Genomic DNA, 27,534 nt, shown 5'->3' with positions numbered 1-27,534 from the left:
TACATTTACACAAAACCGTTACCTCTCTTTACGGAACCTATCTTTTGTCATTACGTGAGCAACGCTTCTGAACGCTATCGGCTCATTCCAATACATTTTGTACGGGGGAACTTTTACAACCCCAGGTTAAACTTCGATTCCAAAAAAAGATATTCTTTTTCCGTCGCAGACGTCTTCACAAAAGTACTGGTGTCTGTTATTGATTTGCCTGTGAAGGAACTTTCTGGTACAAAACGCTATAGCTGCGCTTAGTCCCGGTGTGCTTTTTTGAAAAGAAGTTCGGATCAATGGAACCGCTATCACCTCATCTTCAGCGTCGCCATTCCCTCTTACGACGTTTTAGGGAGAAGCTATATTTAGCTACCCTCCGGCGGTGGTCGATGTTCGTCCGTCTATACGCGTCGCGTCTACACGAAAAAAAAAATTCGTCTCCAATTTCTCGCGAATGCGCTTTAGCAATTACATTTTGAAATTACAATGAAATTGGCCGCTAAGACGACTCTAACACTACGCCGAGTTTTATCTACTTTTCATAATTACGTAGTTGTGAATATTGTGAAATTCTCGTCTGCCATTGGGCGGTACTTGCACACGTCACAACTTCATAAAAGAATAAATCGTTCCGCAGTCAAAAGATATATTCGTTCTCTGTGTACTTCAATACTAATAGTAATATATATATATATATATATATATATATATATATATCCAAATGCGTTGATTCAGGTAAAACACACGACAGCTGCGCTGCTCGTCCTTTTTCGTGGAGTGGAAGGGCTGATGATCGTTTTTTTCTGTCCATATACCGTAGGCGTGGAGCTGTTTCTGATGGCTTTAACATTGTGATAGGACTAGAAGCGTACGGTGAGGGACTAGTTGGTATGACATTATGAGAACAAAGAAAAACTGCGCAAAAAAGAACAAGACAGAGAAAGAACCACACGACACAGGCGCAGACTAACAACTGGTTTAATGCTTCAACGCCTCTTTCCTACCAACAACAGAACGCATGCGCACCAACCACAAAGACCATTGCCGCTATCATGTAGTCAAGCTTAGAAACGCCAACTCCTTGCGGTATAAATGTATGGAAGCCTCACTAACACATTTATCGGGCCCTAATCTCGCGATTTCTAAAGCTTCGATTACTTCACGCTCTTTCTTATCCCTTGCGCGTCCAACAATCTTAGTCCTGCCGAAAAGTGGGGTACAAACTTTGCCGTCATGCCTGCAGGTATTGCAATGCTTAGGAAGATGCTGTCCTCTAGAATCATCTAGGGAATTGGCATGTTCTAATAATCTAATATTAATGCAGCGGCCTGTTTGTCCAACGTACACGTTGCCACAACTCAGCGGAATCTCATAGATGACATTCGCTCTACAGGGCACAAACTTGTTCCTGTGATTAGTGCTGCACTCGATTTTCTTTTTCCTATCAAGTCTAACTAAATTGCACAGACTGGACAGCTTACAAGGTGCCGAAAAGAGAACCTGTATGCCGAATTTACCCGCGACCCTCTTCAGGCCGTGCGAGACCCTGTGGACATCGGGCATAACTTCATACTTCCTCCTCTCCTGTGGATCCGCCCCACGAGGCTTTGAACTTGGTCGGAAGGACTTCAACAGGGACTCGGCAATAGCCCGAAGAAGGGCCAACGGAAAACCGGCCGACCGAAGGCGATCAGCTTGGGCATCAAAACTAGACTGAACCTTATGTGGACACACATTAACGTAAATGTTCGACCATTTCTATATGACTGTGCACTGTACTACACAATTAAAACCCGTGATGACCAAATAAAACTTTAAAATTCTCTGAACGTAGTAGCTCAGTGGTGCACAGATTATACTAAAGTATTATACTACGCATTGTTCCAAACTATAAATAGTTCGGTGTCATGATAAGCTGTGACTTTAGCTGGAACGCGCATGTGCAAGAAATATATAAAAAAAGCACTGAATAAATTCTTAAACGTTCGCTTACCATTTCTACGTATGAAACACGACTTATCGCTTACGCCAGTCTCGTTTGACCAATATAAGAATGTGCCAGTGTTGGTTGGTTTCGGCGCACTAAAAACAATATTATTACACTTTAAACAGTACGAAGGAAGGCTGTGCGGTGTATTTTCGATTGTTAGAGGCGTAAGGATTCCCCAACCGAACTGCTACAACTCGCTGGCATCGCAACATTGTCCAGCCGAGCCAAAATCAACAGGTTAAGATTTTTGTATTTTTTGTTTCACGATAGTTCCAAGCTAAATCGCAAGTCATTCATTAGGTACAACTCTTCCAGACAAACGCGCCACAAACATAAATTCACCTTACCAGAATTTCAATGTACTAACAACGTATTTCGCTTCTCCTTTTTCTTACAAGCAGTTGGAGAATAGAATTCCTTGGATGAACTTTTGCTGTCCAGTGCAAGCCAGAATTGTTTACTGAACTCGCGAAAGAAGCAGTTTGCCACAGGCATATATCGCGTTACTTACTGTGTTTTTTATCGTTGTTGTTGTAGTCTGCTAGTTCGAATTAATAGATTGCGTGAAAATTGTTCTGTTTTGTATTCGCTGGATTTTTTTCCTATTGTGAGTATATTGTGTGGTTAGCACCATGCTATTGTACATTTTATTTATGCATTCACTCCTACCCCTGTAACAATCCCAGTAATCCCAGTGAGGAAATGACAGTATTTCGAAAAAAAAAACCATAATGAATGAAAATGCATGACGCGCCGGTGCATGCATGCGAACGCTGAGAAACACGTCATGCGCCAACCGGGCTCCCCTCTCGCGCTTCTTTTTGGACACGTTGCGCCATCTAGTTACGCTACCCAGAAGTCCGCGCCTGGCCTCCGAGACCAGAAGCATAGCGCCGTTGCGTGCGAACGCTGAAAATTGTTCCCTAGCTCGACGCGCAGCCAGTATCACATACACAGTGACCCAAGTTGGCGAGAGGCACATTTGAAGAGCGGCTCATACCCAGTGCATTCGTGGCGCAGCTCCCTGAAGCGTTGGCGTGAGCAGCGTTGATTAAAGAATGGCACAAACCCAGTGCATAGCGTACATCGTTTTTCTCGTCGTACACTGCGTATTATCGTTCATCTCGTCCCTGTTCATTTACCCCATTCCCCCTTGAGTATGGATTACGAACACGCCCTACACGTCTGTACTTCTAAAAGTATGGGAGCATGTTCCTTCACCAAGTCACACAACTAAGAGAAAGAGATACAGAAAGAAAAACAGATGGCGGTAGTTATATGAAAATAACAAGTATACTAGGAATCCGTCTTGAAGCGTAAACGAAAAAAAAACGCATTCAAAGGAAATTGCCAGATCTTGCAGAAGTATAGAAATTAAACTACGCCAAAAAACTTATTATAGTGGCATTCTCTGCCCACAGAGCTTTTAATACATTAGGGGTGGGCTAGAAGCGACAAACTTCTGCGCCTACGCAGAATCATTGCCCCATAAACAATATTTATATATGACATGATACATTCGCAGGCTCTAGTTGCAATAATTTCTGGTGTTCTTTGCCAAAGTGTCATTCTACATTCTTTACTTTCGTAAGTACCTTCTACTTTTTTCGTTGGCCGCAGAGTGGGATGCGGCGCCTAATATGACCGGACAATAATTAGGCACGCCTAATAGGCTCGCTAATTCAACTCTTGTAGTTGATGAGAACGTTTAGCATCGCTGAATTTATGCACGCGAATTACTTCACCAAAAACGTTATTTAAGTATGGCTCATCTGTCTTTTTATTTGTTTACGCTGTTATACAAGGTGTCCCAACTATCATGCTATCTTGCACCAAGATTTAAAAAACCGCAAAGGCCACTTAGCTGGACAGAAGCAAGATAATGTTTGCCGTCGCTTGCAGATACTCAGATAACTTTTTTCCATGCCGCCTAATTACATAAGTCCTAATTAATTTTTCAACTTCTCAAATGTTATAATTAGATTAAAAGTGTTGCGAGGCAATTTGCAAAAACACGCAAAGTGCCTCGAGCGGCCAGTCGCGTGTATTCGCCGGCTTAATTTTTCCACGCAAAGAAAAACACTTTTATGTAGCACGTATTGATCATGAGAAAGCTGTATCCAGAGTTTGTCATGTTTCTCTACAATTTTTCTCATTGATATTTTTCATCTAATCATATTGTTTTAGAACTTGATTATTTAATTAAGCACCATTATGTAATTAGTGGAATAAAAAAATAATATGTGTATCTACAAGCGACGGCAAACAACATTACCTTGGTTCTGTCCAGCTACATAGCATTTGCATATTTTTAAAATCTTGGTGAATCACAATTGGGACACCTTGTATAGGCACATTCAAGTAAAACAATACAGTTTGTTCGAACACTGTCCTGCCAGCAGTTCTGTTGATCCATGGAGTAGCAAATAGAGTAGACTCCTCTCAAACGGAACTCGACCGATCTGCTGTTTCGTTTGACTGGAGTTTTATTTAAAGAATCACAGGGAACTGTCGCGATTGAAGAAGAAAAAAAATAAAACAACACAGGACCACTACCGGAATTGTCCTGAGTGATATTGAATTTGCCTGTTGCAGCCTCGGGTCCAGATGGGGTTACCACCGCAATGATAAAAATTTTGTATAAGAAGTGTACTGATGACTTATTGGCTCTTGTTAATCTTTATATAGAGAGGACTTGGATACCATTTCAGTGAAAACTCGCTAAGGTAACATTGCTCAAAAATCAAGGTACCGGAGTACCGGTACCCTGAAGAACATTCGGCCTATTTCGTTAAAGTCAAACCTTGTTAAGCTAATAGAAAGAATATTACATGCCCGAATCATGAAGTTTGTCAAGACCAGGTAACTTCTGAGGCCTGCCGAATTGGTTTTAGGCCAGCCTGTTCCATCTGGTGTGCGCACGCAGACACAGATAGTCGAATTCATCTTGCACGGCGCCGCAGGCAATATGCTACACTGGTCACGCTAGATGTCCTCAAAGCGTATGACAGTATCGAGCAATCAATAGAGAGTTTTAGAATAGGGGCCCCAAACGTTTGGGGCCCCAAAGAAATAGCTTCGAAGCTACTGCGCATGCCGTGAAATTGCGCTTGTCCTTGTCGCCCTTTCGTGCCCCGTGTCCACTCCTGCGCTAGCCACTTCAGCAAGGAATACCAACTAGCCCGGTCTCGCACCGTGCTTCAATTCTAACCTAGCACCAAACTGGGCTTGATTAGTGGTAACGCGTGAAGTTCCCAAGCTAGGAGAAGTGACTGCGGTTGTCGCTTTCTCTCAATAAACGTGTGTTATGAAGATCGATCTGTTAGTCACCGGTGATTCCGAATTCTATTGTCAATTTCTTGGCTAGCATACCTAACACAGCTTAACTTGGCTGGTGAAGGCATGTAAAGTTGGTTACTCAAAACTAAGCGCAACTAATTGCTGGGTGCTGATAGAATAACCTCTAAGATGTAATCAAACGCGGAAACGCGAATATCAACATTATACTTCTCACCATAAAATGGTATATTTTATTTATTTGTTTGTGTATTTATTATTTACTTACTTCTAATAGCTTTTCTTTGACACCGTAATGGAGCTGCAAGCTCACGACGCTATGCGCAAACGCGAAGCCCTGTTCTAAAGCTCTTCACTCCTGCGTGCCTCAACGCTAACACCCGCAAAGCTCTTTGGGGCCCCTTATTCTAAAGCTCTCTAATATTGTTGGACAAAATGAATGCCCTAGATCTTCCTGGGTACTTTGTAAGATAGACAGCCGAGTTCTTGAGCGGGAGAGGTTTCTTTTGTTTAAGGGATGGTATCGCCTCTAGAATGTTTAGACAGACGCGGGGTGAACCTCAAGGGCGGTTTTTTCTCCACTGTTTTTCAATATGTTACTTAGTCGTATCCCTTGTCACCTTTCTGTTATCAGAACAAATTCATCCCCGAAGTTGAAGATACGAATTGTCTTGAGCTGATTTATAAGTGTAAACTCAATTGGCTACCACGTATTTAGTGTGTTGCTGCGAAAGGAGGCCATCCTCTCGGAATATTACTACGGCTTAGCAATAATGGGTTAGGAATGTAAAAGGACACACTACTAATGATATACAGCATGTATGTCAGGTCAATATTAGAGTTCGGGTGTGTTCTGTTCCGCGGAGGTGCCGCTTATAACATTCGTCCCTTGTTCTCATAGAACGGTATGCGCCCGCCTTTGCCTTGGCTTCCCCCAATTCGTAGCGAACGCGGTACTGTACCTGGAAGCCCGGGTGCCTTCTTTAATGGCTAGGCTTCGCCTAGCAGTCCAAACTTTCTGCAACTGCATGAACAACATTTTAGAAGACACCAGACAGTGTGTATTAGTCAGTCCACTTTATTTTCTAATGTCCATTGGCCCTGTTTACAGGTGGTTTCTGCGCAGGCACTACTGGAGTCCTTGAATGTTAAACTCTGGGAGATAACGCCAGCAAATTTTACTGCTGTCTCTCTAGAAATTATTTTTGATGCTATCTACCAAATAAAGCATAAAATTTGTCTTCACGAATTTTCAGTGGCTTACTGGATGATCACTTGAGTCATTATCGGACCAACGCTATAATAGCGACAGATACCCCACAAATCAATGAAAAGGCAGGTGTATAATTTCTTTCTCATTCGCTAGATTGGTCCTATTCAATTATACTTCCTATCTGTCTAGCAGAATTCTTAGTTCTAGTTTTACCACTGCGCAGACTGAACCTCTCTTGTTCATCAATAGCTACATCACCGGCTCACTCTTTCTATGTTAATCGCTTACAACGTGTAGCTACTAAAATACTTTGAGAGCATTATATCTATTGGCTCGGTCTCATTTGCGTTTCCGACTTTTAATTTGGGTATCTGGGCAAAAAGTTTGTCTTTGAGTTAGTGTACCGACTCATTAGCAAAGGCTTCCCCGGGTGGCCCTTTAGTTTCTTCCATTCCTCGAACTGCCTAAATCACTGCCGCTAGCTTTAGGAGATTGGCAATGATGAACGAGTTATATAAATCTAGCCTGGCCTCGCATTCTGACTGCAGTCACCTACTATTCCCCTGAAGCCGTAAACACTGTCCAAAATGCAAACTAGAGATTACACTACCGAGGCCACGCTGCCGCATTCCGACACTAAATTTCTATACACACAAAGCTGGTTTGGCGTCATCTCCTTTGTGTATACAGTGCGGCGAACAGGAAACAATTCAACACTTCCTCTTTGCATGCCGATGATTTTCCTCAGAAGAAGGGTGCTAGAGGTTCCTATTAACAAGCTCGATTCCAGCATGAACGTCACTGTCTTGCTTTCGTTTGGAGCTTCCACGTTAACGTGCGACCACCAGAATGCTTGCCCAGCAATGAAATGCTCTGTTCTTGACACCAATCGATTGCCTTCCTAAAATAGTAAATTAGAATAATTATTTGCCTATTTGTTATTCACCTTAGCAAGATGACTGTAACAGTTCGAACATTGAGCAGAATTCGTCTTCCCCTAGTATATTTTTCGTAAACCTTTTTCATCCATTTTCTCCAAACCGCCCCATTCTTGGCCTCTCCCCCGCGGTGTGTGTGTGCCATTTATGGAGAGGAACAACTACAACAAAAACAACGACAACTACTGATGTGAATACGAACGAAGTGAGTAAAACAGTACCATTTCTACCGTTGTCATTACACTTGCGTTTCGTGTCGCATTTCGCAAAATCTATGATTGGAAGCTAGTGAAGAAGTTCGAACGGCAAAGAACGGCAAAGAGGTTAACCGAGGGGCCAGATTTTCTTAGTCATAAGCATAAGAAGCCAACAAACAGTGACACCAAGGACAACGTTGGGGAAATTACTTTTGCTTAATAAATGAAATAAAGAAACAATGAAATAATGGAAACGAAAGTGGATGAAGAAACAACTTGGCGCACGTGGGGAACGATCCCGAAGGTTGTGGGATCATTCCCCACCTCCGGCAAGTTGTTTTTTCATCCACTTTCATTTCCATTATTTCGTCGTTTCTTTGCTTCATTTATTGAGCACAAGAAATTTCCCCTGTGTTGTTCTTGGTGTCAGTGTTTGTTGGCTGCTTATGACTATAACAACAATTGTGCGGTTTAGCGTCCCATTATTGCGCAGGGGGTTATGAGGGACGCCGTAGAGGAGGGCTCGGGATTAATTTTTGCCACCTGGGGTTCTTTAACGTGCACTTAAATCTATGTACGCGACCGTTTTCGCATATCGCCCCCATCGAAAAGCTACCGCCGCAACCAGGAACCGGACCTCCTACGTCGTGCTCAGCAGCAGCAGCAGCAGCAGCAACCACAGCCACTGAGCCACCACGGCGGGTTAACGTAAAAAAAGCTGGAAATGGCTTTACGCCGACATCTCGACTGCATCAGTCAGGTAGTCAAACAAAAAGCTACAAACCGACGACACGTGCGGAGGTGTCGTCGGAGCAAACTTGTTTTGTCTGTCTCTTCCGTGAGCCGGCACACTTATGAATTCGTATCTTCTAGGTTTGCCTAGAAGCCATAGCCAAGAAAATAAACATAAATTAAACACCTATCCTCCGATGTAAAAACAGACACCACACAGTGAACAGAGCTTGTGCGTGTCGCGTTCTCTATGCGGTGTTTGCGTTCGTACGATTACTGGTCGTGATTGTAAAGAACACACCGTTATCCCATGCCACACGAGAGCGTTCACTCATGGCGCCAACGAGAGAGCTTCGATCGCTTTTCTTCGATGTCCGTTAGATGGAGCGCAGTACCCGAGGTCCGTTGAGCAGAGTTGCGTAGTACCACGACCTAACACCAGGGGGCCTGTGCAGGCTACTGCGGAGGTGGAGCGCTCAGCCGCCAATATTCGAACAACGCATCGTTTTGCAGTGAATGCGGCACATTCTTTTTTAAACGACGTGGTTCATCGAGAACGAAGGAAAATTCTAAACTCTCCAGGTGGCTTTAGAGGAAGCTAGGACTACACTCTAAGAAAAATTTATACTCTTTGGAGCTTATCTTTTTTTCCCTACGATATTCGTCACCATGCATTCTCTTGTGTATTTTCTTTGTTTAACACTCGCGGCTCCCTACTTTCCTTTCAGGAACGCTATGTGATGCTGATAAGCGCATGCCGTTTGTGACCTGAAAGAACCCAGAGCTCATGTTAAAAAAAGGAAATGCGCGCAAGACAGATTACGATTACTGTGGGGGGACAATACTAGCCTCAAAGGTCGTAAATTTTGTCAGAGTTGTAAAAATATATATATTTTTTTCATGAAGTGTGTCTAGTAGTCGAGCTGTCTATTTGTTGCGAACGAAGGAGAGAGACGAAACACGAGCGCTCGTGTTCCGTCTCTCTTTTTCGTCCGTGTCTTTTAGTGCGCGCTGTAAGTAATGACAATGCAGATGTACCGACTCGCCCAGCTAGCTGCCGTACTATTTGTCGAGGGGCACGTAGATGCGGCAACGACAGCACTGTGTGGTCATTCATTCTTCAAGTTTTTGCCCTGTGGCCACGACAGTCTGGAAGTGCTAGAAAGTGGAACTGTTTTCTACAGATGTACACAAATGCATTCGCTTTGTGGGGTAAGGTATCGTGGGGTATAGTGTGGTGAGGGAAGTGGGGAGTACGAGTTCGCACAGGGGCGCATCGTTGAGCACCAAGTATTTTTTTTTTGTCTTTGTAAGAACACTGTAGGTCTATGCCTATAGTATGTGTGTTTTATGTTATGTGCCCAAGGTAGATGAATTGATGTGTCTTTTAAGTTGTATGTCGATAGTAGATGTATTGCTGCCGTATGAGGGCATCTAGGCACATTCAAGTTCTTTTGTCACAGCGTCTCACTCGTAGGATCCCCAACTAGAGAGGAAGAAACAAGAAACGGCAAGTAGATTAGCCAGATGCATGTCTTGTTTGCTACCCTTTACTGGAGAAAATAGATAAAGGGATCAAGACAGAAAAATTATGAGCCATTCCACTCTGTGAAGGTGGATGACGGGTGAAGCTGTTTAGCATACGAACGAGAGGTGACACAGAATTTTGAGCATAGGTGCGGACTCATTTACCATGATTTTTATACGCATTCGCGTGGACGGCAGGACCGCCGACCCGAGGAGCCGGACGAAACTAGAGACGCGTGACGTTTCGACGGAACCGCCACTACGGGAGAGCGGAAGGAACGGAATGGAGGTAAGCAATTAAGCGTTTGGAACGCCGACAAATAGAGGGCGGTGCGTACGTATACATGGCCGACGCAGGTCAAAGTGTAGTATCTGTTCTCATCAACTTAATATCTGATACGGGTTGTATTTGGACCCAATACATTAAACTTATTTTTGCAAGTTGGAGGAGTACTTGAAGCCTGCTTCACCTTCGCCGTGGGTCGGCCTGGTATTGCACTATCTTCGGGATTGGCCCACCGTTTTTGGTCTACGGACATCGATCAGCTGGAAACTAGCCATATACAGCTTCGCTGTAAAAATGCAAGCAAGAGAGAGCACCACTTGTGCGCACATTTTATGCACACAAAGTGTACAAACAGTCGCACAGACCTGTCGAGTTCAGGTATTGTAGCAACGCCCTCGTTGCTTTTTGCGGCAGGGACAAGCAAGGTCATGGTCCAAGGAGCCTGGCTTCTGAAAGCGGTTTTGAGGGCAGCCGGTTTAATGCTGTCCGAAAAGGGTGACGTTGGACGGCATCACGGGAATAAGAACACAGGACGTGTTTAATACTTTCTTCGTTCGCGCAAGAGTTATCAAATAAATTATTCTGTGTACGCTGCCGTCCGTACCACGAAGACGGCTGCTGTAGTGAGCGAAAGACAGTGCACGGTGAGAATGCACATCTTCGTTTTGCAGTTTGATGGCTGCTGAATGTATACCCCGTGGTTATTTATTTGTAAATGGCGTCCCTGAAACGGCCGACTTGTCCCTCGTGGTGGTCAATATATGTGGAACGTAATACTGGGTAGCAGAAACGAGAGCGTTCATCATCATCATCATCATCATCATCATCAGCAGCAGCAGCAGCAGCAGCAGCCTACTTTATGTCCACTGCAGGACGAAGGCCTCTCCCTGCGATCTCCAATTACCCCTGTCATGCGCCAACCGATTCCAACTAGCGCCTGCAAATTTCTTAATTTCATCACCGCACCAAGTCTTCTACCGTCCTCTACTGCGCCTCCCTTCTCTTGGCACCCATTCTGTAACCCTAATAGTTCACCGGTTATCTAATCTACGCATTACATGACCTGACCAGCTCCATTTTCTTTCTCTAAATGTCCATTAGAATATCGGCTATCCCCATTTGCTCTCTGATCCACACCGCTCTCTTTCTGTCTCCTTAACGTTACGCCTAACATCCTTCGTTCCATCGCTCTTTGCGCGGTCCTTAACTTGTTCTCAAGCTTCTTTGTCAGTCTCCAAGTTTCTGTCCCATATGTTAGCCCGGTAAAATGCACTGATTGTGCGCCTTTCTTTTTAATGATAATGGTAAACTTCCAGTCAAGATCTGACAATGTCTGCCGAATGCGCTCCAACCCATTTTTATTCTTCTGTAAGTTTCCTTCTTATGGGGATTAAGGTCTCCAGTGACCTAGGTAAACGTACTCCTGACAGACTCTAGAGGCTGACTCGCGATCCTGAACTCTTGTTCCCTTATCCGGCTATTGATCATTATCTTTGTATTCTGCATATTAATATTCCACCCCATTCTTACACTCTCTCTGTTAAGGTCCTCAATCATTTGTTCTAACTCGTCCCCAGTGTTGCTGAACAAGACAATGTCACCTGCAAATGGAAGGTTGCCAAAATATTCATTATTGATCCTTACTCCTAAGCCTTCCCAGTTTAATAGCTAGAATACTTCATCCAAGCAAGCAGTAAATACCGTAGCATTGGAAAGATTGTGTCTCCTTGTCTGACCCCTTTGTTTGTAGGTATCTTCCTACTTTTCTTGAGGATAATTAGGGTAGTTATGGAATCTCTGTAGATACTTTCCAAGATATTTACGTAAGCGTGGTGTACTCCTTGCTTACGTAATGCCTCTATGACTGCTGGTATCTCAACTGAATCAAATGCCTTTTCGTAACCTATGAAAGCCATATAGAGAGGCTGATTGTACTCTGCGAATTTCTCGATTTAAGGTCTAACTATGCTGGAGAAAGTTGAAGCCCCAAGCCTCGTTAAACAGCAACGCTCTTCCTTGATCTTGATTTGGTATTATTTTGATGCAGACAAAGGAACTTCGTGCACACAAGTAAGGTGTCTCAAATACCTTACCAGGCACCTCGTTCGCTCTCTGGATAGACGAGGCTGGTTAGCGGCACGCCTCTAAAAGTGTTCCCTCGGGTTCTAACGCTCTCGAAAACCTTGGGTTCTTCTGACTATAATTTGAGAAACACTGAGTAGATGAAAATTGTTCGAATCGAACTGCATTCAACGGAACAACACCGTCCATTTCTGTTGGCTTTTTATTTTGTGAATGCGCACGAAGTGCCGTTAATCGAACCATACCTCTAAGTGAACGGGGCTTAAAGGCATAGAAGTTGCGTGTGCAGGGTTTCTTGCGTTAACTGCTTTTTAACGTGCGTGCGTGTTTTGCTTCCTTCCTTTCTTTTATTTTTGTTCTCGGCAGTCCAACGCTTGAGCAGCTGTTGGCGAGATTCGCTTCCTCCATTTTAGTAATGTCTGGCTGGCTTTAACACTTCCGATGGTGGCACAATCGCGATGGAACCACGCGCTTTCATTGAACATAGTTGCTAATGAATAGGTGATTAGCGCTTCTAAGAGAGGCGGTTCTACCGGAACGACGATTGAATAAAAAATGTGAAACTCAGAAGAGCAGCCTCTCCGTGAGTTTCCATGATAAAGAGAAAGAAACAAAAGCTGCGGCGTAGAGCGGGCGTTTGGAGAACAGCGGCTAAAGCAAACGATAAAAATATTTAACGGGAGGTTGTGTTCTACAGCTGAAAAAAGTTTGAATGTAACAAAACATGCATTACATATTTGTGTGTCATTCATTTACCGGGTCCTAAGTCATATTCTTTCTTAATACGTTAGGCACATCTTATCTCTGCTTACTCTTTGTGTCGCTTGTACATATGGCATAAACTACGCAATATAGCTGCATGCAGGACAACTTGAGGGAAGTGCGATGGCGGCACCTGGTCTCTGCAGACGACGATGACGTGATCCTGGTGCTGCGATGCGGTGTCGAGTAGTAGGTCGTCTTTCGTGGGGCCAGGCCTCCTGTAGGCCGGGAAGAAATGCTTGTAGGTCTGCATGCAAAGGGGCTGCCGAGTGCCACCCCGGCCTTGCACGTCGGGAGTCAGGGTGCCGCTGTGAAGAAATTGGCAGTGCACGTGTAAACGGAAGAGGATCGCTGAAAAGCCCTGCACACAACAGCGTAGGTGCAGCTGCGCCTATGGTGACGTCAACGCCTCTTAGCGCAAGGCCTAGGACTTCGCAGCCGTGACAAAACGCTAGTGCGCCGACGCTTTCATGGTGAAGTGCGCAGTGGCGAAAACACGAAATCAGTGAGCTAGCTTGTAGATGCCGTCCCCCGCCCTCTCCAAACCTCTTTGAATAAGTGACCTATAAAGCCATTAAGGTGACTTCACGGCCCCTGAGTTTCCAGGTCTACTGAGGCCTCGGCGAAACGCGGTCGCGACGCATCAGATGAAGCGCGAAAATTATTTTTACTGTCCACAGATATAGTCCCTCATATATGCAAGAACAATTCAGTGACGCGCCCGCTAATAAGTTCAGTTGGGCTATTCGGCGACTGATAACAGTCACAGCGCAGACAATGACGCGAGCACGAAAAAGGTGACACAACACGGCACCTTGTTGCGTCTGCTTTCGTGACCTTACGGGTGTGCGTGATGCTAAGCTGTGTTTTATGTTAATACTCATCTAAGTATCATTAGTGCTATATTTATTAAAAAGAAGTACATTCGACTCTTAAGTGAGCGTAGCCCACGTTAGTCGTGTGAACGACTGGTCTTATTTTTAGCACATGCATCACGGTGCTTGATTCGCTATCCTCCTCCTTTGCAGCTCTCTGCGTGTCCAGCAACCTTGAGGGCTCCCCATTTGAGTTCGTGGATGTTCTCGGTGTAAATTTACTGCTCGTGACTTCACGTGCACAGGACAGAGTAGCTAGCGGGAGGAAAGAAGCCCAGAATAAGGTGATAATCTGGCTGAAATCAAGCGGGCCTTTGGATACATACCAGGTGGTTTGGTATTGCAATCTAAGGTATGTTAAACATGGTGGAAAGCTGGACTAGTTAGTATGGATCCATTGGTGTATGACCGCGCGACAGACAAAACAGAGAAAAGATATGTTATAGCTAACGTATGCCATAACTAGATTTTTTTTTACTGCATAGAGGAGCTTAGCAATTTCTTCTGTACACTTTTGTACACTTAGTGGCTAGAGATGGGTAAACTTGTGAAACAATAAAAATACGAATTTCCGCCACTTTCTGTCATATATGTTTGTACAGTGCAGTCGATGCGGCTACGTTGTTTTGGTAGGGCGTTGCGTAAAACTAGAAGCAGTAGGATCCTAGCGAACATAGCGTAGAATATATGCAGGAGGCATTTGGGAGTGAGTATTGAGTTGGCGACACGTACAGACGGCCAAAAAGTTTACAGTCCACGAGCTCGACGACAAATGCGAATTCCTGCCCTGTTAAAGCATGACGCTTCTAATTTATTAAATCAATATGTATGCCGCAGACTACGACAAACTGAAACTCTGCATTCGAGGTTATGTACCCAGGTTTCATGAGAATGCTGTCTTTTTCTTTTTTTTTTCACAAATCATCTGTCCCGTAAATTGTTGTGGCCTACTGCACATAGCTCACGCAGTACTAGTGGGACCTTCACGTCTGGTTCAGTGAGACAAATAAAGTGCTATGATATGGGAACCGCTTCGTGAAGTCAAACAATAAACCCTTAATGAATTCTTTCAGCAAGCTCCAATTATGCTAGCAGTGACAGATGGTAATGAGTGGGAGCTTTACACAGGGCTACGATGAAGGGCTACGGAGTCTGCGCTCAAAGGCCCAGGATAGATGTGCAAGCCTTAAAACATGGCAGCTCAAGAAAGAGCGTGTGAGCCCCTTTAACGCCGTACCTAAAGAATATCGAGGTACCTTTGTAAAGACATTTCTCACATGAATATGCGTGATGCTCTCTTCTGCCATCTGTCGGTGCCGCGGAAGTATAGAAGCCCCAGTAGCGTGTGTCAGGACTTCGTATCTTCGTCTAATGCGCGGTTGATACTTGGTTCAAAACATCCCATTTCAGGCAACGCAACGTGGAGTTGTCGTTGCTCCCGGATAAGCCTGGAGTACACAGAGTCAACGTTGCTGCGGGAAGCCTCCAACTCGGGGCGAGCTACTCGAGCCCATTCCACGTGCACATTTCCTACTGTCGTCATGCCTTGATATCCTGCTCATCTGCTTGTTATCGCGGACAACTTGCAAGGCGACGCGAACAGATGAACATAAATTCGTTTTTATACCGCCTAAATACGCACATCGCATGACGCCTACTATCATGCTTTTTTTTAATCAGTGTGGCCTCATATTACATTAGGGCAACAATATTTGAATGTAGTGTCCGTAATCGAGAACAAACGTGACGATGAGAGGTAAGCTGCAGCAGCTAGAAGTTCAGCCAAGTGGGACCACGAAATCTGCATACTTGAACGTACGCACACACGTACACGCATCTATATATATATATATATATATATATATATATATATATATATATATATATATTCAGTTACAACACTACTCGGCCAACAGGCAATCGCAAATTCTTCATTTCGCGCGCGAAGTTCATCGCGAAAGGTTACTCTATGTATCGCAGGCTTAAGAGGCGTTTGCTCTTTCAATGCCACATGTGCTAAGGTGTGATGTCGACCTGCACATGCGCGGCTGCACCCGTGTCTCTATCGTTGACGACACGGATAATAAATGGGGCTTTCTCGTTGGCTGAGGTCAACGCGCGAGCTTCGAGACTTACGATAGTTTTTAGGCTAAACGCCACGCGCGACATGAGTCGATGACCTGTTTACGAGGACTATGTCCTTTCATAAGGGACACTTGAGCAAGTATGCGTAAAACAATGATCGACGACGAAGTGTGAACAATCCAGTTCGCACAAAGGGTCATTACAACTGGCGTCGGAAGAAATGTTTTGTTCAAAATTTGCGAAGACACATTGCAAAAGTGCTCCCAACGTCACTTTTTCCGCAGTCATTTCGGATGTCCACCGTATGTATTTGAAAATATTTTGTGGGAAACACTGGCATACGCTTTTAATTCCCGTGAATAGCGATTTTGTGAACGTATAACGAAGCGTTATTTACACCATCAATATGTATAACAAGGCTTTCAGCAAAGGAGCTATTGCAATGATGCATATTTATTACGACACCATACTACATTATAACCGCTTTGCACGAGCAGATGCCACTATAGCTTCTAAAACGTTTTGGGTACCCCCAAGAAAAGTACTACATCTAAAGTTTCGAGACATGCCACGTTTGTTATCAAGATATCTGACCTACCTGTCAATTTTTTTCTTAAACAGCACCGCGAATTCGATGAATCGGGCAGCGAACCTGCGAAAAACATTGTGCAGACATTAGAGACATCTGAAAAGAAAGCCAAAACAAAGCTCTTGTCAGAGAAAATGCGGCTGTCCGCTTTACGTGAATTGCTCATGCTGCTATATTGGTTTTCGGCCCGCGTTACTGCTGCCGTATTCGCATTTCTGCTTTCTTTTTCTTTTTTTTATGGGCAGAGAGGAGGCAACGCCGCATACAGACGTCAGCATCACTTCCGTATCAATAAAACGAGGCTACGAAATATATTTCAGCATTTTCAGTCATTTTGTGATAGTCATGCTGCCTTTTTGCCCGTATCTTCACCTTTTGTATATTTGAATGAAACGGTCAACTGTGTGAGTGGTAAACTATCCGTATTGTAATTTTTTTGTTCGCTTGCTGTGCTTAATATGGTTTGCTAACAGGTCTCCAGCTTTAGTCAGAGCATCATTATTTGTACGACACGAAACGTTCATTGGTCTATAGCTCGTGCTTGCTCTTAATTTCGTGCTACTTTATTTTGTACATCGTGTAACACGTATCCTCCACGGTAGCTGCTGCGCAGCTGAACTCGAGGTCGTAGGTTCGATCCCGGCCGTGGAGGCCACATTCCGGTGGAAGCGTAATGTAAGAATGCTCGTGTATCATGCATCGGGCGGACGATAAAGATCCCCACATGGTTAAATTTCATTCGGAGCACCCCCGCTACAGCGTGCTTCATAATCAGATGGTAGTTTTTTGCACGTAGAACTCTGGAATTGGTTAATTTAACGTAACACGTGATTGCAATGACATGTCACCCATGTCAATCAATCAATCAGTCAATCAATCAACGCAACCTATTACCTGGCCTGGTCCGTGGAAGTGGCGAAACACTGCTTTGGGAGGAGGTAGAAAGGCGACGAGTTTACAGGAAGCGGCTGACTGTTGTTCAGGTACATGTCGTCCAGCCACAGCTCGGTCACCTGCATCAGAAAGGTCGCACAAGTGATTAGGCTTGACGTTGGACGGGGATGCACGAGACATTCTCATCGTACACAGGACGCCGTGCACTTAGGTCTGGCTGAATCGAAAGCATTTTAGCTGCTACCATCTGCCCAAAGCACAATATTACTACTGTTGCGTAGTAAAATAACTGGTAGGGAGAAAGCAATGATGTAGGCATGTTGAGCATTCGATGAGCGCAAAAGCTTGGTGGCGGGTCACAGTGTGCAACTGCAATGAAACCGTCGCATTGGCGCCCATGGATCAAAAGTAGAATGGTCTGCACGGGAGAAAAAAAAAAGTCATACTTTCGCTCGAAAGCTGAAACATTGATGGCGATAGCAAAGTATCACACAGATACACGAAGTAACATTCTTAGTTTTATCGGCCGTATAAATTGCACTGAACACTCGCTCGCTAATTAAATTAATAAGCATGGTGTCACGCACTGCAGTGGCAAACGTGTACAGATCTTACTCGATGACCATGAACACTTTCTGTTCATCACAACCTTGTCTTGATGAAAAGGGCCGCAAGCGGGGAGCGAGAGCTTCTTGCTGCCTCACGTTTCAACGTGTCACGGAAACTTGAGATTACGCGACTTCCAGCATCAGGCGTGCAGGAAAGCAGCGCGCATAGAACCACCAGCCATCTCGGCTCGCCCTCATCTTTGCACACACCAAACGCACTACGCACAACGAGTTATGTATGGGGCATGTACTGCAGTGGAATTCCTCTTTCGCGTTCCTGTAAGAACACTTCGCGCCATCTCCGGGCTCATCTCGTGCTTCTTTCTAAACACGCTGCGCTACCTAGTGGCACTGCTGAGAACCCGCGCGTGTCCTCAGAGACGAGAAGCGTGGGGCGCCGTTGCCTGCAAACGCTGAGAACTGTTTCCTCGCTTGCCACACATCCAGTGGCACATACTAAGTGGCCGAAGTTGGCGAGAGGTTCATTGAACAGCGGCACATACCCAGGCAATCCATGGCGCAGCTCGATAAAGCATTAGCATGAAAGACATTCATCGAAAATCGGCACATACTCAGGGAATCTGTAGCGAAGCCTGAAAAATCGTCGGGCTGCTGTCCTTGAGGAACCCTTCTGACGTGGGTTAATTCCGCCCAGCATCGGATAAATTTAACGGACCTTTTTCGTCGTTGTAGAGCCGCACATTCCCATTCCCACATACCTAGTTACCCAAGTGGCGTCAAAGAAGTTAATTGAAAAGTGGCACACGTCTACTGGCACATACCCAGTGATCCAAATTGACATCAAAGAGGTTCAATTAATTCCAGGACAGATCGAATGGAACATACCCAGTGCTCCAAGTCGGCGTCAAACAGTTCCTTCGAACAGCAGTACCTATCCAGTCCCGCATCAATAGTGACACATGGCATGAAAGAGGTTCGTTGAAGAGCGGCACATATGTATACATTGCCACATGCTCAGTGACTCAAGTTGGCCAATTGTTGGTTTCGAACCCAGTTCCCTCAGCATAGCAGCTCGATGAGCTACCCATTCGACCACCGACTACCCAGTGACCCAGGCAGGCGGGAAAACGGTTACATACAAACTCAATAGATTGATATTTGGCCGCCGGAAAGTGCGTTGAGTACCCTAAGAATGCGAACTCATTAAAACAAATCGCGTGGCAGTATAATGTTTACGAGTCCTTCCAAAATGTATGCGACATCGCTTTGCCAAATTTTATTCAGTAAGCATCCATTTTGCCACAAGCAAAGTAAGGGGAATTGGACCAATCGGAGACGCCAGCACCACTCTCTTAACCCGGTAAATCTATACTGTCCCTGCGCTAGCTCGGTCCCACCGAAGCCCTCTCCTCTTCTGCGCGCTCCTCGCCTGTCGTCAGCTAAGTAGGCACGAAAAACCTGTCGTGGTAGGTAATGCTATTGCCTTGGGAACCAAAAAAAGTCACCTCACATAAACGAGGAGAGCGTTTGATTGGGCTGTGCTAACAACCTTGCGGATCACCACCAGTGCTTGCGTTGGCGGCTAAGTAATTTTGACGTCAGGATGTAAGAATAAAGTTACAATGGCGTAGCAGTAGCATCAACTTGGTCATATGAAAACACTCTTCTTTACGTTACACTTTACATTACAACACCCCAAACAGCATTTTCTAGCTCCGCCTTCTGGGGGCGGAATGGCACACTAAATAATGAGCAAACATTGTGTGCCGCTCGAACAGATATATTTCTAGCTTTCCGCATAATATGAGCCTAATGCGTTCCCGACAGCGCGACAGCGGTAGCATCAACTTGGTCATATGAAAACACTCTTCTTCCTTCTGCCACTCACCTTTGTTTACGTTTCATCGATCCTTGCGAGTACAACGCCATCGCTGCCACTCGACGTTACATATCCAAGGTGGCGGTGTTGATTTTCAAGCTAAACACAAATCTCGCATGTGCTATTTGCCAGAGCTCTAATGGGACGAAGTGAGACAAACACCAAAAAAAAACAGACAAGGAATACAGACGGCCTGAATTTACTTATACATGGGTATACTACGTATATATACACTGGCTGCGCACTGTATACTCGTTAGACTCGGTCAATGTGAGCGCTCTCCGAAAAAGGAATCATTATATATCTCTCCCGACAGCATCTACAGAATTAGAACTCTGCTATATGACAGCAATATTCCCTAGGAAAAGCGAAGGCGAATACTCCTTAGCGCAAGTAAAAATAACGCTGTAATAAGTCTTTTTGCATTGTCGTTCGTGCTAGGGAAACTGAGTCTGTAATCAACGTGCTGGCTCGATGGCTGTGGTTTTCTGCTGCTGACTGCAATGCCACAAGTGTTCGAATGTGGCTGCAGTGCTGCAGGTGTGATAGTCTTGTGCGGGCGGTATGCGGCAACTTCCCACGAACTGGGATTTTTACGCGCATTGATGAAACCCAGTCATTGCAGCGTACCTCTTGCATGTGGTAAAGCGATAATCAACTTCCCCAGTCTTCAACTAAGGAAGACTTAAAGCGCAATTCCTTCCGCCAAATAAAACTGTAGCAGCGAGCATGTTTTTTTCATTACGCAATACATTGTTACGGAACGATGAAAGAAGAAAGAGGAAGAAGAAGATCGCAGGACGCTGTCTGCTACGTGTTGTTGTTGGTCAGCCATCTTAACTACTCTGGTTAGTTTTCTATATATATATTGTAAATACACACTCTTTCTTTACTCCCAATATCCCTGCTGGAACAACACACACACACACACACACACACACACACACGTATATATATATATATATATATATATATATATATATATATATATATATATATATATATATATATATCTGCTGCCGCGTCAGCGGCCGATTTCAAGTAGCCGTTTCGTCTGCGAAGCAGCTGCTTCCTGCTGCTGCCGGCAGGCGGTGACACGAGTGTGTGCCAGGGCCGACTTTTCAGACGCCACTTTTTCTATAGATGTAAACAGTTTGTCATTACTGTCTTAAATAACAGAAGACTAATCGTGTGAAGTGTCCTACTAAGCGAAGGGGACAACAAAAGGTAATTGTTCTGCTAAATCTTTTTTTGAACCCGCGTAACTAAATACTCAGGATCACATATATATATATATATATATATATATATATATATATATATATATATATATATATATATATATATATATATATATATATATATATATATATATATATATATATGTGTGTGTGTGTGTGTTCATGAAATGTTTTCATGAAATACGAATCAAATGGTTTCATTTCATGTACATAACTTATCGGGACAAATCAGCCAAATTCGCCAACAGAAAATGTTCGCGGTTCTACTATAGCGTGAATTATACCAAATCCTAATTGAAAGCGCCCGCACTCTACAAGCGAAGGCTCGTGGCGCTACTCTCCCTGTTCCACGGGCTCTATAACAACCATTCGTTGTGCTCAGTATGCCATATCGTATACTGGTCCATCTCTTTTTTCCACTCTTAGATCACGCAATGAAAGTACACTCCTTGTTCGAGCGCACTAATTTACTTCGTAATTCATCACTGTTTCTTAGAACTTAATATTAGAACAAATTGCCGAAATACGTTGTAACCATACACGGGCATGATTCGATTGTTAACAAATTGAAGCTCCTGTTCCACGTGAAGTCTATTTTTTTTTTTACATTTCTCCCATAGTGCTGATTATTCAATTGCATTGCATATACGTTCAATTTCATTGCATGTCGTGGTGTTCGAACTTGTTTGTGCGTCTTATTACTCATAATTACGTTGTTAGCGTAAACCCTTTGTATTGTGGTTTCCACCTGTGTAATGCCCGCAAGGGTTCCTAGAGTATACAAGCAAATTATATATATATATATATATATATATATATATATATATATATATATATATATATATATATATATATATATATATATATATATATATATATATATATATATATATATATATATATATATAATCGCAACGAACGTGGCGTTTTTTGCGGACAAGTTCCTAAGCGAGGCCGACATATTTCGCGGCAAATAATGTGGGCTTCCGGAGAATAATTTAAAAAAAGTTAATGACTAACCTTTTTATTAGTGCCTTAGAGGCAGTTATTTAAATGGCGATGTTGAAGGCAGTCACATTTTATATCACCCTCATTAAAAAAAAAAGCGGTAATATCGCACCTAATTCGCGATATTCATCATGGAATTTCAACGCTAAATCCAGGAAATATCGAAAACATGGCGCCGAGGGAGCGCAGAAAAGGCAGCCCCGATTTTCTATCAGACCGAAACGCCCCGCAAGGACCAGCGCGAGGAAGTTGGCAGCCGAACGTCTCGCCCAGTCGCGGCAGCTACAGACACCGCACGCTTTGCCCGCCAAGCATGCCCGACTGTGTGTCGGGTCGGGATTTGCCGCGGCATAGCTATCACTCAAACTTCGCCCCACACTTCTTTCCGGGGCGTTGCCGTGCGGCGCTCAGCGGGACGCCCTCATTCTCGATATTGCCTCGATTTGACCTTCAGCGCCGATTTTGAATATCTCAACTTACGTGTGATATTTTGGGGGGCGGGATCTCTGATAAATGGGTATGTCATAATGTTTGACGCCCTACAAGCTTTCCATATAAACAACTTCTCTCAAGTTAATAGTAAAAAGTTAATTAACAAATGTTTCTGCATCAACTTTTTCAGAGTAACTTGCACTGAAGAGATTGAAGAGATGGATTCCCGTCGCACCGTAGATCCCGTATGAGCTGTTTTATAAAATATCTGTATTGTCTAAAAAACAACGTCCTGTATATATATATATATATATATATATATATAGTTCAAATAATGGAAGCACGTATGGAAAAGAACAGCACTTCCACACATGCACTTCTGCGAAAGTTCACCATATATTCTCATTTTGCTAGGCCGACGGGCAAGCGCTATAGCGCCTTAATTAACTAAATTATTCTTGAAAAGTAAATTGCTTCAGAAAATTTGTAAAGGGCTATTGACACGCCAGCTTCAGACATGAGAGCGTTCGATTGTAATAGGAATATACGAGAAAACAGAATTGTGTTACCCGGAAACTGAAAGACTGACAGCTGCTCTTCGAGGTCCGTCCTCATTCTTGTAGGCCCTCCGCCTGACGCACGTGCGTTATTGAACTAATTTAGTTTCTCAAAGTATGTTGTGTCAGAAAATTCGTAAAGTACAATTTACACACAACCTACAGGCATGATATCATCGGATTGTAATTAGAATATACGAGAAAATATATATATGTTACGCCGAAACTCATACACAGACCCCTTTTCCAGCTGCCGTTTTTTCTGGGTGAGCACGCCACGAAAAATCCCGACGAGCTAGATGCTAACAGTTTCGCAGTAAAACGTTAATACGACATTGCTGCGGCCTTCGAACTGTTTGACTCGGTACACTTCTTTTTCTGTTGAAACCTTTCTGGTTCGGCACAGCATTCCTCAATGCACCACACGTTGCGATGTCTTTTGCTTGTGCTGGCATCTAGTAGCAGAGCAGGACGCATAAATTGTTCTTCCGTCTCTTCCACCCTGCCTGGTCTCGGCCAGCCACTGCTCTTTTCCAGGCTGGTTTTGCACCAGACAAGTTCTGTGCGCGTCGCTTTTAAAGAAAATACGTCGCAAAAAACTATATTCGTTGGTGCCCCATCTTTGCTCCAACTGATGTTTTACGAGCTGCAACCACGTCTATTTTCGCTTGCCCACTTATTCACAATGCGTTATGGAATTGGGCGCGTTGGTTGTACAGCCGCGACGCCCGATTTCTGGAGCCATCACCATGTTAGCAGACGCGGTTATGACCATCAGCTACCAGGACGCAGCGCGTGCACTGTACGGTACAATGCGAGGCGCATTCGATCCTCACAGCGCGTGCGTTTACACGATGTCTTTATGGCTCAGCAGCTTGAGAGCCGGTCTCAGAACAAATACGACCCAGGTCCGATGTCTGTTGACGCGCCTTAATTATGTCCTGGATACTTACCGTTGCCTTGTCCCGCTTTTCTGTGTTGTAAATACGCATGAGTAAATACTAATACGCAAACGTCTAAAACGAAGGCATTTTCTAAAGCGGGCTTTTCTGCTTGAAAATCACTGCGGTGGAGAAGCCAACTTCAGCTTATGCTAACATCTTGCATGTTTTTAAGTCGACTAGCGTCCACTCACGCGGGAGCAGCTATCGATGTCCATCGCAAGTGCTATATATACCGGCCACCGACGACATGCATGCACATTTGTGGATGGTCACTACAGACATTATACCACACAAATGCGTTCGCGACTAAATCCTTGTGAAGGAAATAAATTGTCATTCACAGGAAAATAACCCGAGGCAACAAGGGAACAAAATCCGTGCGGCCTGCTCAGAAGGAAAGCTTCGCAACTGAAGAAAAAAAATTACCTCGTACCGAAATCGAATCAGCGCCACTGCCTTTCCGAGGAAGTCGTTCTGCCAGGTTAGCTGACCAGGATCTTAGCCGCTAGCAGGGAGAGAGCGAATTAATCGAGAGCTGGAACCTAATGAAACAAAAGAATGATAGGTTGCAGTGAACTATAGTATGCTAGTTCACTGTGTACAGATGAAGAAAGAGGAGCGTGATGACAATGGCGATGATACGAGACCATGATACGAAGTGCAAAGGCTTTTAGAATCGCCAGTCCTGACCAAACTCGAGCAGAAAGTGCACAACCGCTCGCAACGCCGAGAGTGCAGCTAACCAGACGGCACCGAGAATGTGGCTACGTTCCCGGGTCGTAATCGCAGTTTCCGACGAGGTACGCTAGCGGAGGCGCACCACGGGTGTTTCCAATTACTGCTGTGGACATAACGAGATCTTGTTCTGCTACGCATACCACGTATTTAGATAGAGAGATTGGACTTGGGCCCGAACTGTGGCTTCCTCCTCGGAATGAGGCCCGTATGTGCGCGTATGAAAAATGCGGGCAGCACGAAATGTGGCCTGCTTAGAAAATACAAAATGGAAGGCCACCATTTACTACTAGTACTTGCGTTCGCATGCTGTTGGCTGTTCATATTGAACTTAGAAAAGGAGTGGTGCAGATGAAAAAGGCTGCACGTTATTTCGGAAGAGAGACCCGCATTGGACGGCAGGATACTGTGCTGCGCACGGGGGCCGTCGGAGCCTTTATATTGCGACATAATTTTGAATAACGAAAGTGTCCGCTGACATATATATATATATATATATATATATATATATATATATATATATATATATATATATATATATATATATATATATATATATATATATATATATATATATATATTGGCAAGTTCCATGCTAGTTCTTTTTCGTGGTACCTAAGTACGTATCTGCTGTTTTGCAATTCAGCTAATAGTTTATCACGATTACGTGAAAACTGGGTTATCTTATTTTTTATTCGATGCATTTGGTTAAGAACATCCTTAACTGCTTCAATTAATCCTACTTTAAGGAATGTCCACTGTGTATATACTTGCGCTACGCCTTCTCCTTGCCAGACTGCGTGTGCCCAGCATAAGCATTTAAGAGTAGTATTTTTTGTAATGTCATGACTCTTGTGTCTCGGCAGCGTAGGCAAGCAATCTGTCGTCCTTCGTTAGTCTGAGCTGGGTAAAAACATATTCCTGGGACTGGGCAGCGCAACCCGGACGAAAGACGAAAGGAAGTATACGGTACGAGCGCACCCCTAGGAATATGTTCAGTCACCGACTCGCCCACCTTGCTGTGTTAATTCTGGGTAAAAAGGTGCCCTTGAACCTTAAACGTTAGAAATTCGTCCACGTGGTAGGCTTTCCCATGGTAGCGTGCACGCCGGCGCCGTAGCCGCTCACACTGTCCGAGCATCAGCACTGACTCTTTCACATTAATTAAGTTTTACGTTCTACAAATCCAATTGTGCGCGGGCCAAAGGTGTCTCTCCCTAATTCTTTATCCTCAAGTGACCCTCGTTCGTGGCATTAGCCGAGCGGAACAGAGCAAGCTCTCGTACTACGCCACGTTATTTAAAACATTGAGAATGTTCCGCAAAGCGGCTTCGGGTATATCCCACTGCCTATACGGTGCCGGTGAAAGCCTTTACCGAGATAGGCTCGCCGTTGCTCTGGGAGCCGAAGCGTGTACCGCAGTGCCACTCGTTCTCAGCCACGATGCAACCCCAGGGGACGCATTCTCGGACGATCGCTTTCCGCGATATCACTTTCAGTGCGCGATTACTGGCCTTTTGAGCACAACCGAATGGGCTGGTTGGCTGGCTGAGCACTGCGTCACGCGAAGGCGATAGAATCGCTGGAAGTGATCGTCCGAGAATACGTTCCTAGGAGTCAACCCTTTCGCTGCGAAGACTATGCATAGGGCTCAGGCTGCAAGCTGGGGACATGAAAAGCACACATCCACACGAAAATTACATGTGATGCCACAACTCTTTTCTCCTTCGCCGACACGTTCTTCAAGGTCTCCGGATTCCAATCTAGTGAATATGCGCGTATTAGATGACTCATTATGGCCATTTTTGTCCCTGCCAATTTTTCTGAATAAGAAAAAAAATGAGAAAGAGAAAAATGTAACTGCCGAATTTTGTTTCGATATCTCAAGTGGGAGGTTGGCACTAGCCCGTCTGTTTTCCACACTTCCTGGGACTCTCAGCTAAAGAGCTGCACTCGCCTGCTGCCATTGCGTAAAGAAATGTTTACAGGATAAAACTATGTGCTAAGGCAAGAGCTGCCAGTGCAATAAGCGGGGCGGTGAGTATAGGTATACCGACGCTTGAAATTTCTGCGGGAACGAATACACGCTAACTATACCGCTCACTATTATTCTGTGTCATTTTTTGTCTATTCTTGCTTACTTTGAATTCACACGGCTCAGTGTCTTTTGTGGCGCCAAACGTGCCGGCGAACGAAGTATCCTCCAAACTTGTTTCCCCGACAGCCTCCTTTGTGCGCCATGTCACGCACACAGTCCACAAAGGCGGACGCACAGTCGTGAGACCACATTGCTGCATGTTTTTTAGAACACGTTTTTGAGGCGGCTGACTAAATACAGCAAGCGCCCAATTAGCGCGTAAAGCTTGAAAATAATCCGTTAGCGAAGCTCGTTGCAACGGGACAAAGGGCAGTCTGCTACACGCGAAGATTGCAAATGGTTGGGGGGGGGGGGGGGGGGGGGCGCACGTGCCATGCACAAAGCTGACGCAAGGACGCGCCGTGCGTGTGTATGTGTTGTAGCGCTTTTCTCGATTGCGTGGATGGTGAACCGCCGCGGCGACCTCGCCTGTGTTGCGCGGAACGAGAAGGGCGTAGTTGAGGGAGAGCTCGGAACGTGCCCAAGTGGTCGGAACGAGAAGCGAGCGTTCGTGTTGGTCCGCGTTATCAAAACTTTCCGCCCGTTGACGATGAAAGCTGCGACGTGAGGGCAC

At 44.6% G+C, this 27,534-nt stretch overlaps 1 protein-coding gene and 1 non-coding gene across 4 annotated transcripts in view; one reads left to right on the top strand and one right to left on the bottom strand.

Moving 5' to 3' along the window:
* The window catches only part of LOC135906732 (choline O-acetyltransferase-like), a 134,099-nt gene that overhangs the window by 26,548 nt on the left and 80,017 nt on the right, over positions 1-27,534 (bottom strand). For all 3 annotated transcript variants that reach the window (XM_070522016.1, XM_065438317.2, XM_070522012.1), the window contains 3 exons: positions 17,459-17,577; positions 16,574-16,627; positions 13,149-13,323 (listed from right to left, as the gene is read on the bottom strand). In XM_070522016.1, coding sequence (XP_070378117.1) covers positions 13,149-13,323; positions 16,574-16,627; positions 17,459-17,577 — 348 coding nt within the window. The remainder of the gene's footprint in view (positions 1-13,148; positions 13,324-16,573; positions 16,628-17,458; positions 17,578-27,534) is intronic.
* LOC135906750 (U2 spliceosomal RNA) lies at positions 10,226-10,409 on the top strand. Its single transcript, XR_010565830.1, has one exon. It is a non-coding gene; the product is annotated as a U2 spliceosomal RNA (small nuclear RNA).

The sequence above is a fragment of the Dermacentor albipictus genome, chromosome 1 (genome assembly GCF_038994185.2).
Source record: "Dermacentor albipictus isolate Rhodes 1998 colony chromosome 1, USDA_Dalb.pri_finalv2, whole genome shotgun sequence".
Classification (NCBI taxonomy): domain Eukaryota; kingdom Metazoa; phylum Arthropoda; class Arachnida; order Ixodida; family Ixodidae; genus Dermacentor; species Dermacentor albipictus.
Note: the sequence above shows the minus strand (reverse complement) of the source record. Positions and strands in the feature narration are given on the sequence as shown.